Source organism: Capricornis sumatraensis, chromosome 1, assembly GCF_032405125.1.
Source record: "Capricornis sumatraensis isolate serow.1 chromosome 1, serow.2, whole genome shotgun sequence".
NCBI classification, from domain to species: domain Eukaryota; kingdom Metazoa; phylum Chordata; class Mammalia; order Artiodactyla; family Bovidae; genus Capricornis; species Capricornis sumatraensis.
In genome coordinates, this window is record NC_091069.1 from 13,844,650 (window position 1) to 13,860,037 (window position 15,388).

General features: G+C 43.3%; 1 protein-coding gene across 1 annotated transcript in view; it reads left to right on the top strand.

Moving 5' to 3' along the window:
* TTLL11 (tubulin tyrosine ligase like 11) overlaps positions 1–15,388 on the top strand; it is a 261,643-nt gene that overhangs the window by 49,056 nt on the left and 197,199 nt on the right. The window contains exons 2-3 of the mRNA XM_068966426.1: positions 6,009–6,105; positions 13,678–13,811. Of these exons, the coding sequence (XP_068822527.1) occupies positions 6,009–6,105; positions 13,678–13,811 (231 nt within the window). The remainder of the gene's footprint in view (positions 1–6,008; positions 6,106–13,677; positions 13,812–15,388) is intronic.

A 15,388-nucleotide genomic window follows, 5' to 3' on the forward strand; every position in this document is an offset into this window, starting at 1 on the left:
CTAAATATTAATCCCTTATCAGATTTATGATTTTCAAATATTTTCTCCCATTCCATGGGCTGCCCTTTTATTCTGTTGACAGTGTCCTTTGATGCAAAAGTTTTAATTTTGATGAAGTTGAAACTTCCCTGATGGCTCAGACAATAAAGAATCTTCCTGCAATGCTGGAGACCTGGGTTCGATCCCTGGGTTGGGAAGATCCCCTGGAGGAGGAAATGGCAACCCACTCCAGTATTCTTGCCTGGAGAATCCCATGGACAGAGGAGCCTGGCAGTCTACAGTCCATGGGATCGCAGAGTTGGACACGACTGAGTGACTAACATTTCTTTTCACTTTTCACTTTGTTTATTTTTTCTTCTGTTGCCTATGCCTTTAGTGTCATGTCTAAGAAATCATTCCCACGTCCAAGGTCATGACACTTATTGCCTCTATTATCTTCTAAGAGTTTCATTTCTTTAGCTCTTATGATTAGGTCTTTGATCCACTTTGAGTTGATTTTTATCTATGGTGTAAGGTAAGAGTCCAACTCCACCTTTTTGTATGTAGATATCCTGCCTTCCCAACACCAATTCTTGAAAAGACTCTCCTCCTGCAAATGAATAGTCTAGTCATCTTTGTCGGAAATCATTTGCCCGTATATGAGAGGGCTTTTTCCTGGCTTCTCTGTCTTATTCCATTGGTCTATACGCCTGTCTTTATGCTAGTACCACACTGTTTTTAATTTATTTTTATTACTTTTAATTTTGAGATGTTTTAGGTTCATAGCAAAACTGAGCAGAAGGGATGGAGATTTCCCATATAATCACTGCCCTCACGTATACACTAGCAAAATCCCACACCAAAGTGGTAGGTTTGTTAAAAATCAATGAACCTCTGTTGCAGATCATTATCACCCGAAGTCCATAGTTTATATTAACGTTCACTTTTGGTGATGTACATTCTGTGGCTTTAGACAAAGGTGTGGCGGCATGAATTCACCGTTATGGCATGAAATAGTGTCGTTTCACTGCCCTGAGAATCTTTTGTGCTTTACCTATTCATCCCTCCCAAGACCAACCCCTGCCAACCACTGATCCTTTTACTGTCTCCATAGTTGTGCCTTTTCCAGAAAGTCATATAACTGGAATCATACCATATATAGCCTTTTCAGATGGGCTTCTTTTGATTCAGTTCAGTTCAGTCACTTAGTCGTGTCCGACTCTTTGCGACCCCATGAATCGCAGCACGCCAGGCCTCCCTGTCCATCACCATCTCCTGGAGTTCACTCAGACTCACATCCATCGAGTCCATGATGCCATCCAGCCATCTCATCCTGGGTTGTCCCCTTCTCCTCCTGCCCCCAATCTCTCCGAGCATCAGAGTCTTTTCCAATGAATCAACTCTTCGCATGAGGTGGCCAAAGTACTGGGGCTTCAGCTTTAGCATCATTCCTTCCAAAGAAATCCCAGGGTTGATCTCCTTCAGAATGGACTGGTTGGATCTCCTTGCAGTCCAAGGGACCCTCAAGAGTCTTCTCCAACACCACGGTTCAAACACATCAATTCTTCAGTGCTCAGCCTTCTTCACAGTCCAACTCTCACATCCATACATGACCACTGGAAAAACCATAGCCTTGACTAGCTGGACCTTAGTCGGCAAAGTAATGTCTCTGCTTTTGAATATACTATCTAGGTTAGTCATAACTTTTCTTCCAAGGAGTAAGCCTCTTTTAATTTCATGGCAGCAGTCACCATCTGCAGTGGTTTTGGAGCCCCCCAAAATAAAATCTGACACTGTTTCTACTATTTCCCCATCTATTTCCCATGAACTGATGGGATCGGATGCCATGATCTTCGTTTTCTGAATGTTGAGCTTTAAGCCAACTTTTTCACTCTCCTCTTTCATTTTCATCAAGAGGCTTTTCAGTTCTTCTTCACTTTCTGCCATAAGGGTGATGTCATCTGCATATCTGAGGTTATTGATATTTCTCGTGGCAATCTTGATTCCAGCTTGTGTTTCCTCCAGTCCAGCGTTTCTCATGATGTACTCTGCATAGAAGTTAAATAAGCAAAGTGACAATATACAGCCTTGACGTACTCCTCTTCCTATTTGGAACCAGTCTGTTGTTCCATGTCCAGTTCTAACTGTTGCTTCCTGACCTGCATACAGATTTCTCAAGAGGCAGGTTAGGTGGTCTGGTATACCCATCTCTTTCAGAATTTTCCACAGTTTATTGTGATCCACACATTCAAAGGCTTTGGCATAGTCAATAAAGCAGAAATAGATGTTTTTCTGGAACTCTTTTGCTTTTTCCATGATCCAGCGGATGTTGGCAATTTGATCTCTGGTTCCTCTGCCTTTCCTAAAACCAGCTTGAACATCAGGGAGTTCACGGTTCACATATTGCTGAAGTCTGGCTTGGAGAATTTTGAGCATTACTTTACTAGCATGTGAGATGAGTGCAATTGTGCGGTAGTTTGAGCATTCTTTGGCATTGCCTTTCTTTGGGATTGGAATGAAAACTGACCTTTTCCAGTCCTGTGGCCACTGCTGAGTTTTCCAAATTTGCTGGCATATTGAGTGCAGCACTTTCACAGCATCATCTTTCAGGATTTGAAGGAGCTCAACTGGAATTCCATCACCTCCACTAGCTTTGTTCATAGTGATGCTTTCTTAGGCCCACTTGACTTCGCATTCCAAGATGTCTGGCTCTAGATTAGTGATCACATCATCATGTTTATCTGGGTCGTGAAGATCTTTTTTGTACAGTTCTTCCATGTATTCTTGCCACCTCTTCTTAATATCTTCTGCTTCTGTTAGGTCCATACCATTTCTGTCCTTTATGGTGCCCATCTTTGCATGAAATGTCCCCTTGGTATCTCTAATATAAGCAAAGCTGAAAATAAAGAAAACGGATCAGTTTCTGGAAAAGACTGATTCCCCCATGTCATTCTTTCTTGTTCTCCATTTTTCTGGCTGAATTCCCATCTGGAGCATGGGTGCTCGCCAAGCCTGCTAATTTTGCCCTGGCTTTTAAGATCCATGCGAGAGGGAGTCCAAGGAGGGGCACTCTCCGCTATTCAAGTGGGCGCCAGTGGCCTATATAGGTGGTGCAAGCTTCTTGTCTCGAAGCTCTATTGGTATCCCACGTAAACCAAGTTATTCAGCCTCTTTTTCTCCTCTAATTTTCCTACTACAGTATTCCTTTCTAATCTCTCGTTATACTTCTAATTAAATAGCTTTTTCCTAGGACACCAACTCCGTCTCCGCTTCGAATTACCCTGGATCCACCGGGGCTGGACCCTGGCACAGTTTGAGTAGTGTTGACATCTTAATAATATGAAGCCTTCTCATCCTTGAACATGGGATATCTTTTCACTTATCTTTGTTTGCCATTTCTTTTGGCAACATTTTGTAATTTTTAGTGTACAAGTCTTTGTCTCCTTGGTTAATACCTAGTTATTTTATTCTTTTTGATGCTGTTGTAAATTGAATTGTTTTCTCAATTTTCTTTTTGGATTGTTCATGGTCAGTATATAGAAAAACAACTGATTTTTTGTGTATTGATTTTGTATCTAGTAACTTTGTTGAGTTCATTTATTGTGCGTGTGTGTGTATGTAATCTTTAGGATTTTCTATATATAAAATCATATCATCTGCAAACAGATAATTTTACTTCTTCCTTTCCAATTTGGATGTCTCATTTCTTTTTCTTGCCTATTGCTCTGGTTAGAACTTCCAATACTATGTTGAATAGAAAGTGGCAAAAGTGAATCTCCTTGTCTCCTTCCTGATATCAGAAGAAAAGCTTTCAGTTTCACCATCGAGCATGATGTTAGCTGTTTAAGTGGTTTTTCAAAGGATCTTAAAAAGACATGGGATTATGAGATGCTGGTTTGGTGGTTTAGTTGCTAAGTCATGTCCGACTCTTGCAACCCCATGGACTGTAGCCCGCCAGGCTCCTCTGTACATGAGATTCTCCGCGCAAGATGGAGTGGTTTGCTATTTTCTTCTCCAAGGGATCTTCCAGACCCAGGGATTGAACCCCAGTCTCCTGCACTGCAGGCAGACTCTTTACCAACTGAGCTACCAGGGAAGCCTGAGAGATGAGATGCTGGGACCTACTTAATATCGTGTTTCTCTGTTTTTTTTCAGCACTGAGCAAAGTGCCTGGCACATAGAAGTTATTGAATAAATTGATTTAGAAAAAGACAGTTTCTCAAAACTGAATGAGCTAAGGGCTCTCTGAATGAAATGTTGACTTAGAAATCATGAAAGTGTCAAGGATTGAAAGGCGATCCTAAGGGTGATAAGGATTCTTAGGCTATCCACTGACGTGGAGCAGGTGTTGATCCCACAGCGTGGGCAGCAAAGCCACTTGGATCCTAGTAAATGTTGCTTGGATAATATGCTTTATAGAGGAACCTCCTCATAAAGTTATTTTTCCCTCTTCTATATTAGTACTTAACAGCTGGAAGACAATAACATATGTTGTATCTCCTTGTATTTATGACTGCCGAATTAATAACTTCAATCCACTGGATACAAAGAAAATGAGTGAAGTGCTATAAATTATAGATGGAAGTTGTTAATGCTAATAGAGTGTGTAACATATGCCTCACTCTGGCACAGTTTTGAGACAATGTGAATGATGTAAAGGGCTTGAGTCTGTTTGCCTTCATTTTAATTTGGAATCATTGGGAAGCATTGAGTCACTGCCATTTCATTGGTAACGCCATGTTCTTTCATTGGAACGTCACCCTCTTAGCTTGGAGTGGATAAAAATCCTGATTAACTATAGTCTTAGGATGGGAAAATTGGATGCTTTTACTTAATATGCTGATATTTCTCTTCATTTGGATTTCTAACAAGTAGGTTCTAAATATGAACTATACATGTCCTCACTCTTTTCCCTTAAGGAGGGTCGAGTGAAGCATTTAAAAACTACATGGCGTAAATGCAGAGCTTGTTGATAACTGCGAGAGGAAATAAGATGTAGAAAGAGCAGGCCCTTTGGTCTTAGCAAGGGATTTTCTGGTTGCAAGTAATTGAAATCCTCTAGCTTGCACAAAGGGGATGCATTCTAAGGGTATGAGACCACCTCATAGGATCCAAGGACAGAAGGGACAGTGGGGCTCAGAAGGGCCTGGGCCCAGGGTCTAGAAGCCCTGGGAACTGAGGTCACTCGGTCTGTGTCGCCAGGGCCACATGGCCTCGTCTCTGCTTTTCTCTTTGCACCTGCTTCTTTCTCCTCTCTTAGTAGACTGGCTGCCTTTGCTTCTCTGTGCACATGGCCAAGCACAGCTGCCCGGCTCTGGCATTTGATGACTTTCAGTTCAAGGGCCGGCCGAGGCTGCTGGGCATCTCTGATTTCCATATTCCTGGAAGAGAGAATCTGGTTATCTCATCATGAGTCAGAGGACTATTCCTGGTTTGTTCATTTATTCATTCAAAAGTCTTTGTTGAATGCCAGGAACAGTTTTAGGCACCCGGGAATACATCCTGCCCTTGGGGACTGTGTATGTGTGTGTGTGTTGAGAAACAGAGGGAGAGAGAGAGAGGTTGTGAGAACTTGTTTTAGGGGCACCAGTTTGCACATTGCAGTTTTCAGAGAAAGAGAAGTATGGTTTGGAATTCAGATAGACCCAGATTCAGTTCCGCCTGTTACCAGCTCTGTGAAGCCTTGGGCGTGTTGCTTACCTCTCTCATCCCCGATTTTCTCATCAGTGAAATGGGTATCATCCTTTCTAGAATGGTTATGGGGATTCTAATGAATGAGTGCCTGCAAAATCACTTGTAGAGTGCAAGCCATGCTGAATCAGAACCCTGCCTCTCAGTGGTCATGACCCTGAGAAAGTTACTTAGCCTGACTGAATTTGTTCCCTCCCCTGTAACACAGGGAAGAATGTCAGCAACTTCACTGGCTTGTTACAAGCATTCAATCACGTGATGTGTGCCAGGGCGTGGGGAATCAGTACAGAAGAGACACTCAGGGCAGTAGTTAATCACATTTCCCCTCTTTCTTCCAGTTCCCATTTGGCCGACGCTTGCCTTGTGACATCTACTGGCACGGAGTTTCATTTCACGACAATGACATATTCTCCGGTCAAGTGAACAAGTTTCCAGGTATCTACTGTTATTGCTGGCATTTAAAAATGTGTCTAGGGCTGAATCTCAGGGTACACTCTTGGACAAAATATGCCAGTGTTTTGAGATAAAACTGGAGAGCTCTTAATTGGGAATGGCTGCCACTGTGCTGTGATCTTGGGAGGGAAGATGATCAGGACTTAACCCACCAAGGGCTTAAAGACTGGAAGTTCCAAAATGTGAAGAGATCAGTTCTTCTGGTCTATTTCCACTGATGGAAGATCATGACTTTCACTTTGGGGTTTTTGATATAATATGGGTGTGTCATGAAGGGACGAGGTTTTCAAAATGAAAAAAAACTCACCATAGTTTGTGGAGCATTTCAATGACTCAGTGAATGTGGGCTCTGAATGCCTCTATGTGTGTGGCTTTCCCTAGTAGACCACGAGCTCCTGGGAGGGGCCGTGACTCCCGCACCTCTGTAGATTCCTGTGGCTCCTGCAACCCTTCCAGACACACCTGAGGTGCTCTGTAACTGCTTTCTCACTGACTGACGGAAACTCAGAGGCAGCCCCAGTTTTATGCCCATCGCAGGGAACGAGGAAGCCTGACATTAAAGCAATAAAATGAACCGTTTCCCCTACAGAGTTAGTCTAACATTAATAAAAGCTTCATGATGCACTAAGATAAATAAACAGACCATTTAAATTTCTAATTAATTTGCAGGAGACAGAGGTTCTAAAATTCCGGAACTTTGTCCCAGAAATGGGATTCACAGTTGCCATTTCCTTTAAGTGTCATGTTTGGAGGTACTGTTTTAAAATCGAAAGGCAGCATCTCCATACTGGGAACAGGATGTTTGAACAGCCTCTGTCTTTATACCCTGAGGGCATTATCTAGTGAGATGATTATCTAGTGAGACTGCATGGGAGACTTGGTGCCAGATAAGTGCCACAGCCAACGACACTCTGAGACCGCCCCATTCCACTCCCAGCCACCCTATCGTATAACTTCTCCTTTTCCTTGTAATCTCTACCACCTTCTTCTGCCCCAGTTACTCTTCATTATTTCCACTGGTTAAGTGAAGAGGAGGGGTTAAGGTGAGTGGGAGTGTGTAAGGAGAAATGAACATTTGGTTAATCAGGGTATGATTTCAGCAAAAGAGATGCCACTCATTTTCAGAAATTTTTACATAAGACACAAACCATATAGAATATGATAACAGATAAATTTTTAAAAGAACAGGGACTTCACTGGCAGTCCAGTGATTTAAGACTTTGCCTTCTAATGCAAGGCATGCAAATTAGATCCCTGGTTGAGGAGCTAAGATTTTCACATGCCTCGCAGCCAAAAAAAGAGAAAACATAAAAACATAAGCAATACTGTAACAAATTCAATAAAGACTTTAAAAATGGTTCATATTAAAAAAAAAAGAGAGAGAGAGAGAACATCACCCTGAATCCCATTCCTCATTGAACGAAACCATGAGGTGAATATATCTATTTATTGTTGTTTAGCTGCTAAATCGTGTCTGACTCTTTTCTATATTTATTTCCTCCCAAACCTTAATCATGTTTGTGTATCATTTTTACATAGTTCCCTGACTATAAGATGTTTGCTCTAGTGTTTCATTTATGCTTATTTTTAAGAGGAGAATCAACTGATCTTTTTCTTTGGCAGTCCATGCCACATCGTTAAGAAAATACCTCTCAGAAAACCCAATTTCCATACATTATACAGTGGCAGGTTATATTATGTCCACTAGGTGGTGGGGGGCGGGGGGGAGGTTCAACTAAGCCAACCGACTATCACAGGCCTCTTGGCTCAGATTCACTTGGAAGGACACAGGACAGGAAGCACAGCTTGCCAGCCAGTCAGTGTCATGCACTTCTTTTTAGTTGGGTCTTTGCAAGGGTTCCAGAGCTAAGTCTTTGGCTCCTCCAGTGAGCACTCAGGTGCAAGGAGACACGATCCACGCTGGTGGCCTTGACTCAGAAAGCGTGTGGGAGCCAACAGCCCACGCGGCTCCTCCATAGCGTAGCTTCCAAGGTCCCTGCCAGGGTCATGCTGTTACAAGATTCATTCCACGCAGGAAAGCCCGGAGCTATGGCTCCTGACAAGGTATTTATGCGAGATGCCAGTAAATGATCATTTTAACCATATGCTCTATTGTCTAGTCACAGAGCTAACTTTCCCCCTTTATTGGTTTCCTGGGGAACAGAGCTAGAAAATTAACTCAAGCTCAGATAGGTTCTTGGAGGAGGCAGGGTTTTGTCTGAGGACGAGGAGAACTCTTGCACGGTTTTAATTGGATAGCTATTATTTTCTCTATCTGGCTGCTCATAAACATGACTTTTGGGGGACTTCCCTGGTGGTCCAGTGGAAGAATCCTTCCAATTTGGGGGATGAAGTTTCGATCCCTGGTTGGGGAACTAAGATCCCACATGCCATGGGGTAATTAAGCCTGTGTAGTTTAGAGCCCATGTTGCACAAGAGAGAAGGCCATGAGCTGCGATAAAGAGGCTACACGCTGCACCTGATGCAGCCAAATAAAATAAATAAATAGATAAATATCTTTTCAAAAAAAGATGACATTTTAATGCTACTAACAGGACTCACTGTGATATTGAGAGAGCAAAATTTGGAAGAAAGCAACTCTTTGAATGAGGGCAGAGTTCCCAAAACATGAATCATCAAATGAGCTTCATTGACATTTTGCCCATTTGCTCTTGTTTCATCTGATGGCTGAGAGCAGGAAGGAAGGAGTCGCTATAGCTTTTAACATTTGGGATGCAGATAGAAATACAGGAAAAATTGCCTTCAGAGGACTAGTTTCATTAGAGGTGATATAAGAACATTCATTCTAATGAAGAACGCTCGCCCCATCTCACATTCCAAGTGCCAGTGATAGGAACATACAATTATCCTCTTTACTAACACCAGCTAATTAGCTTTAATGACAAAGAAGGCTCTGGAACCTCTAGGCAGCAGACTAGTGCTGCCACACCCTCTGCCCTGTGAAAGACAACATCCTTAGCGACGATTCCAGAACTGTTCTCGGGTTGGTGTCCACACTTATCTTCTGTCTCTGATACATCCCTTTATTCCAAAGCTGCATTTCATATGCATCGTGTATTACTTACAGCAAGTTCCAGAGGACGTGCCAGGCAAGGATAAGCACTGCACATGCTGAATAAACTGAAAACTTTTGGATAAACATATGGAAGTAATTTATTTTGTTCATGTCAGCATGTTAGATTTTAGCCACTTTTCTATGGGCAATTTCCTTCAAGATATGTTATTACATCTTAACTGATGAATTAAGACTTTCACTAAAAATAATCTGATTTAGATAGGTCTTTGCTTTAAGAAAGCCCAGAACTGTCATTCTCGACTTTACAAACAACGGGTTTTGTTTCTTCTTTTGCTGAGTTGCCGGCTCTGGAATATATGACAGCACGTGGCAGGTGGCGCTTGAGAGCCCACCATGAGGAGGGGACTTTGTCAGAGAAGAAGGGGGCCTCAGGGAGGGATCTCTGGGGGTAGCCATCTGCTACTCTCTGGTCTGGGCTAGGGATATAAAGACAAGGAGAAACTCGTTTAAAGAGAGAAGTTCAAAACGAGATAAGTGCTATGCCAGAGGAAGCTTGGGGTACTGTAAGAATAAGGAGCAAGGGCACGTGACCTGACCCAGATTTGCCTGGGGGGAAGGTGGGGCAAGAGATCCTGGAGAAGAGGATTGCAAGTGGGAACTGAGCCTTCAGGGCTGGATAGGCCTGACCCCCACGCTAGACAAGTGTGCAGAGGTGGTGCAGAGGTGTAGAGTGATCTGCACGCTGCTCGTGCAGTGAAGGGCAAGCGGCCCGTGGTCGTTAGAAAGGGTCACGTGTGATGGGACAGTGGGGTGGTGAGAGGCAGGGACCAAGGTCACAGGGAGTCACCGAGAAACTTCCAAGCTAGAGAGTGACACGGGCTGGCGTGCAGTTGGAAAGATATTCCAGAGGGGATGCACTGGAGGTGGGGGTGGCGGAGTGGGGGCGTGGAGAGGCTGAGAGAGGAAACAGCTAAGAGGCTACTGTATGTTTCAGAATCTGAAAGTATTGTTTGCTGCTTGATGGTTATAATGTGTTTTTGCCAAGAATTATTGTTATAAACAATACTTTGATTGAGTAGTTCTCCCAGCATAGCTCGCATTATGTTTTGGTTTTAATTTGGATTAACTAGGTCTGTGTAGACAGGCCGAAGGATCAGACTGCTACACTTCTGTGTAGCTCCAGTGGGCTGAGAGGCCCCCACCTCCTGCCTCCACTGCCTTAGGCTGTGAGACTGCAGTGAGGCAGACAGCAAAACCCAGGCTCAGAAGCAACGGCAGGAGGCAAGCTTTTGGGTGAGAAGCTCTAGCCTGAGTGAGGGGTATTTCCCACCCGGTAAGGGAACGGCCACAATAAAGACATCTAAGAACAGACCTTCCTGAGAAGCCCAGGTAGACAGTCAGCCTCAGGAGAACCTGTTAGGGGCAGGAGCCCAGCCCCTGGGCCCAAGCCACAGGAGGACTCCAGCCCTTGCAGCGGAGGCTTAGGGGCAACATGGGAGGAGAAACATGGGAGATATTGGGCAAAGGCATCGCTGAGGCAGCCACTTAGGCACCAGGAGCCAAGAACTGGTGACCAACATTTGAGGACAAGCAATGGCACCTCAGAGAAATAGCTAAAATCCTCCTTATCTGGCCCTCCCTCGTGGTACAGTGGTTAAGAATCCGCCTGCCAATGCAGGGGACACAGGTTCTATCCCTGGTCCGGGAAGATCCCACTTGCACCACAGCTCCTGAAGCCCGTGCACTTAGAACCCATGCTCCACAAGAGAAGTCACTGTAATGAGAAGCCCAGGGCCACAACCAAAAGTAGCCCCCACTTGCCACAACTAGAGAAAGCCCGTGAGCTGCAACAAAGACCCAGCACAACCATAATGAATGAGTAAGTAAATTAATTAATTAAAAAATATCCTCCTTATCTAGCTGGAGTACAAAGGAAGGGTCCCAGTGTTAGCAAAGGGGAGCTGGTGGTGGGACCCAGAGCTTCTCCCTTAGGTCAGAATGGGTCCCAGAGCCTCGGGCAGGGGTCACAGGTAGGGGTCAGGTATTACAGCAGCCTAGAGAATGGAGGCAGAGTCTGCAGCCAGCAGGGTCTGGTCATGTTTACTCTGGGAACGTACGCTCTGGCCCCGCTAGAAACCCAGCTACTCTTGTCAGCATCTTCCTGGGCAATGGCACAGCCCACATATGACTCTGAGCTGTGGCCCCAGGCAGGGCTAGCTAGCAGCTTCCTCCTGGGGCCTAGTAGGGGCTCAAAGATACTGTCCCGAAGCACTGGGTGGGAACGCAGCTTAGAGATGGCGGAGGACCAAAGGTGTCAGTGGTAAGTGGATTGAGGGAGGTCTGCACTGCTGCCTTCTGGAGACAGGCGTTCAGGCAGGGTTAGGGGTGAGCTGTCCAGCCTGTGGGTCAGAAGCATCTGCAAAGAGTAGCCATGGCTTGCCGGGATGGCTTCTTATGTTGGCTGTTGTTTGCAGAGAACTACCTGGAGACAGATCCAAGTGTAAACTCAGAAAACGGATCTGTTAGCTGGCGTGGGGGATAAGCGATCCACATGACAGAAGGAGCCATCACGGATTTCAGATGAGTGTTTGTTCAATTTGCTGGACACTGATTTCCATAGAACTTCTCTGGAGCGTTTGAAGCACACTCCTGTACTCACAGCATTCCTATTTGTGTTGTGGGAGTCCTTCCACAGGCCGAGGGATTTCTGCAAGCAAACATTCCCTGCCGTCACAGGGCCATTAAAATGGGGAAACCCGCCCCAGCACTATTTGGCCCATCATGTATTTGCTGCAAGATGCTATATTGTAGGGAGCTTCCCAGATGGGGAACCCACCTGCCAATGCAGGAGACATAAGAGACATGGGTTTGATCCCTGGGTCGGGAAGATCTGGTGAATCAGGGCACGGCAACCCACTCCAGTACTCTTGCCTGGAGAATCCCATGGACTGAGGAGCCTGGAGGGCTACAGTCCACAGGGTCGCAAAGAATCAGACACAACTGAAATGACTTAGCACATATGCACACTGTATTACAGTCTGTTATGAAGGCTTTTAGTTTAATACTAAAACTAAAACTTGAAATTCAACTAAGCAGTCTCCAAAGAAGCTGGAATTTTGTGTACTTTGTGTTCAGCTCCCATGTTTGTAACTCAAAACTTCTAATTTTGTGGGCGAATAAAAGGAAATAGCTCTAATTTTCTGAACTCATACCGATTTCTTAGAAGTTTCAAAAGTGTCTTCAGTGTTTTCTCTAATATCAGAGAATCCATGTTAGGGCACAGTTTATTAGTACCTTTAAAGCTCCTTTATTTCTTACTTAATCCTTCCCTATCTCCTTCTAAACAAGAAGTAAGAACCTGACATCTTCAAGCTGTGATCTTTTAGATTTTTATTGCTCTTTATAATATGCTGGGGGAAGCAAGAAGTAGATTATTAAAGCCTTCATCTCAAACATTCACCCTCGGCTTCTTGAACATGGGAGTTTAGAGAAACCTCATGCATTCTGACTTTGCCCATTGGAATGTGGTAATTTGGACATGCCAAGCTGACGTGGAACTTTGTACTTTCTAGTAAAAATTACTTTGCTGGCAAATTTCAAGTCATTAATGGAGTTGTGTAGCCTCTTTTGGGGTGAAGGCCATTTTTAGTGTCTTTTATTTATTTATTCTTTTTGAGCAGTGATATTTGCCTTAGGAAGTAAGCATGCTAAAGTTTAATTTTTACCTGCTTGCCTAAAATTTGCTAAGATATATACAAAGTTCCTTTACTTGTCAGCATTTCTAAAGATGTTACAAGGAAAAAAATCTACCAGTCCTTTAAAATGTTTTATAAGTGAGGCTTTTCTATTCCCTCTGGGCAAATTAATGAGATCTGATCAATGTCAGTGTCAGTACTTAAATAACTGAAGAACTCCTATGGTTTCCATTTTTCCCCCTTAAATTATACTGTAATATCCTCTCTACTTCCTGTCCTGATTTCAAGGAGACAGATTTTCTGCTGAAAGGTGTATATATTTTTCTACTTTATGCCTTTAATACTCATGAAAGATTAAAACAAAGCAACTTAATTAAGCTTCTCATAATGTAGCCAGAGTCCACTAGATAATATTCTCCAGGGTATAAGATGGAAAGAATCCCAGAGGTATGTGTGGTGGACCAAAATTAAAGAGGATATTAAGTTTTAAGTGCAAGATATAAATTCTTCTCTCTATTCATTATCTAGGGGGCTGACAAAGAGTGGAATAATAAACTAGGTGGAAACTCATTCTTTCAAATTGATGCTTCATTTTTACAAGGAGAAGAAAAAGATCTGTCTATTCCCTCAAGTATTTCATTAATTTGGCAGGTCTTTCCAAACCATGAATCACCACTGTGGAGAACTACTCATACCTTTTTAAAAAATCCCTTCTGAAAAAGTGAATGTGTCGGGTGGGTGGTTTTAAAAGTCCCCAGTAATGGCTGTTTTATAGCTAGTGGCCCACTGTTGTTGAAACCCCACAACTTCTCTTCTCCCCAGGCATGACGGAGATGGTGCGGAAAATTACACTGAGCAGAGCTGTGAGAATCATGCAGAATCTCTTTCCAGAGGAGTACAACTTCTACCCTCGCTCATGGATTCTGCCTGACGAGTTCCAGCTCTTCGTGGCTCAGGTAGGTAGTACCCCATCCCCATGACGTGTAAATTCTATGACAGCTGCAGCTGGATCCTGGGTCACGTGTGCTGGAAACTGGGGCAAGGGGTCCCTAGGAAGCTGAGACTGGCCCGGGGGGTGTCTTAACAGGACATAGCAGATATTGCAGTGATCAGGGCAGCTTGCAGAGTTGAACAGATAGGATGACAGGTAAACTGAAGAAGTGGGTCCTGACACCAGGAGACAGGCCTGAGGATGGTTATCAGGAGCTAAATCATGGAGTCAGGGCATTTGAAGAGACAGGAAGACATAGCGGAAGCAGGAGGCTGGGCCCACAAGCGGACTGGGGCTGTTTGGGTGAATCCCAAAGATGTGGTCTCCCCGGCGTCTCGTGGTGTGAAACATGGGAGGTCAGGGTTTGTTTCAAGGCCAGTGAGTAGGTCTGACCAATGGGGGGAGGGCGGAAACCTTTTAAGTGTCTTGCTTTAAATTTGTTCCAGAATCAATTTTCCTGTGACCCATTCCATATCCAAACACTTAAAAAAAAAACAACTTGAAATGGTAATTTTGAAAAAGCAACTTTCTCTGGAATGGTGGTTACATGGGTTTGTAGGCATTTCTTAAAATTCTTCAAATTATTAACTTAAAATGGGAGCCGTTGTTGTATGCAAATTAACAGTTAATTAAAAAAATAAATTTTGGCTGGTCCCTATCCTTACCCCTCAATTTCCCACTTCTGTTGATCTGCTCAGACAATTGTTACTATGTGGAATACCTTTCTGTCCCATTTCTACAACTCATTACTTAAGTATTCTGCAAGGCTGAGTTTAAATGAGATACCAACTATGTCTTCAAAACCAGATAAGTGAGAGGAGCATTGCTGTCATCCCCAGAAGTCCCTCTGTGCCTTTTTCTATCAATCCCCACAACCCCTAGTCCAGGTAACTGCTGACCTGCATTCTCATTATAGATTAGTATTGCCTGTTCAAGAAATTTATATAAATGGGATCATACAGTATGTACTCTTTTTTTTTTTGAGAATTATGGTTTTGAGATTCATCCATGTTTGTTGTGTCAGTAGTTAGTATTTTTTATTGCTGAATAGTGCTACATGATGAATATACCCCAACTTATTTATCTATTCACCAATGGATGTTCATCTGGATTTTTTCCAGTTTGAAGATATTATAAATAAAGCTGCCATGACTAATCATGTACAGGTCATTTTGTGAATCTATGTTTTCATTTCCCTTGGGTAAAACCTAAGAGTGGAATTACGGGATCATATGGTATGTGTGTGTTTAACTTTGTGAGAAATTGCAAAATTGTTTTCCAAAGTGGCTGGACCACTCTATACTCTCTCCAGCAGTGTGTGAATTCCATTTGTTCTGTGTCATTGCCAGTACTTGGTATAGTCTTTTGAATTTTATACACTCAGGTATAATTGTATAATTATATTAATACAATTGTATAATTGTATCTCTTTATGGTTTTAATTTACACCTCCCCAATGACTAGATATTGAGCATCTTTGCACTGTGCTTTTGGGCCATGTGAATATCTTCCTTTGTTAGGTATGTATTCAAACTTCTGCTC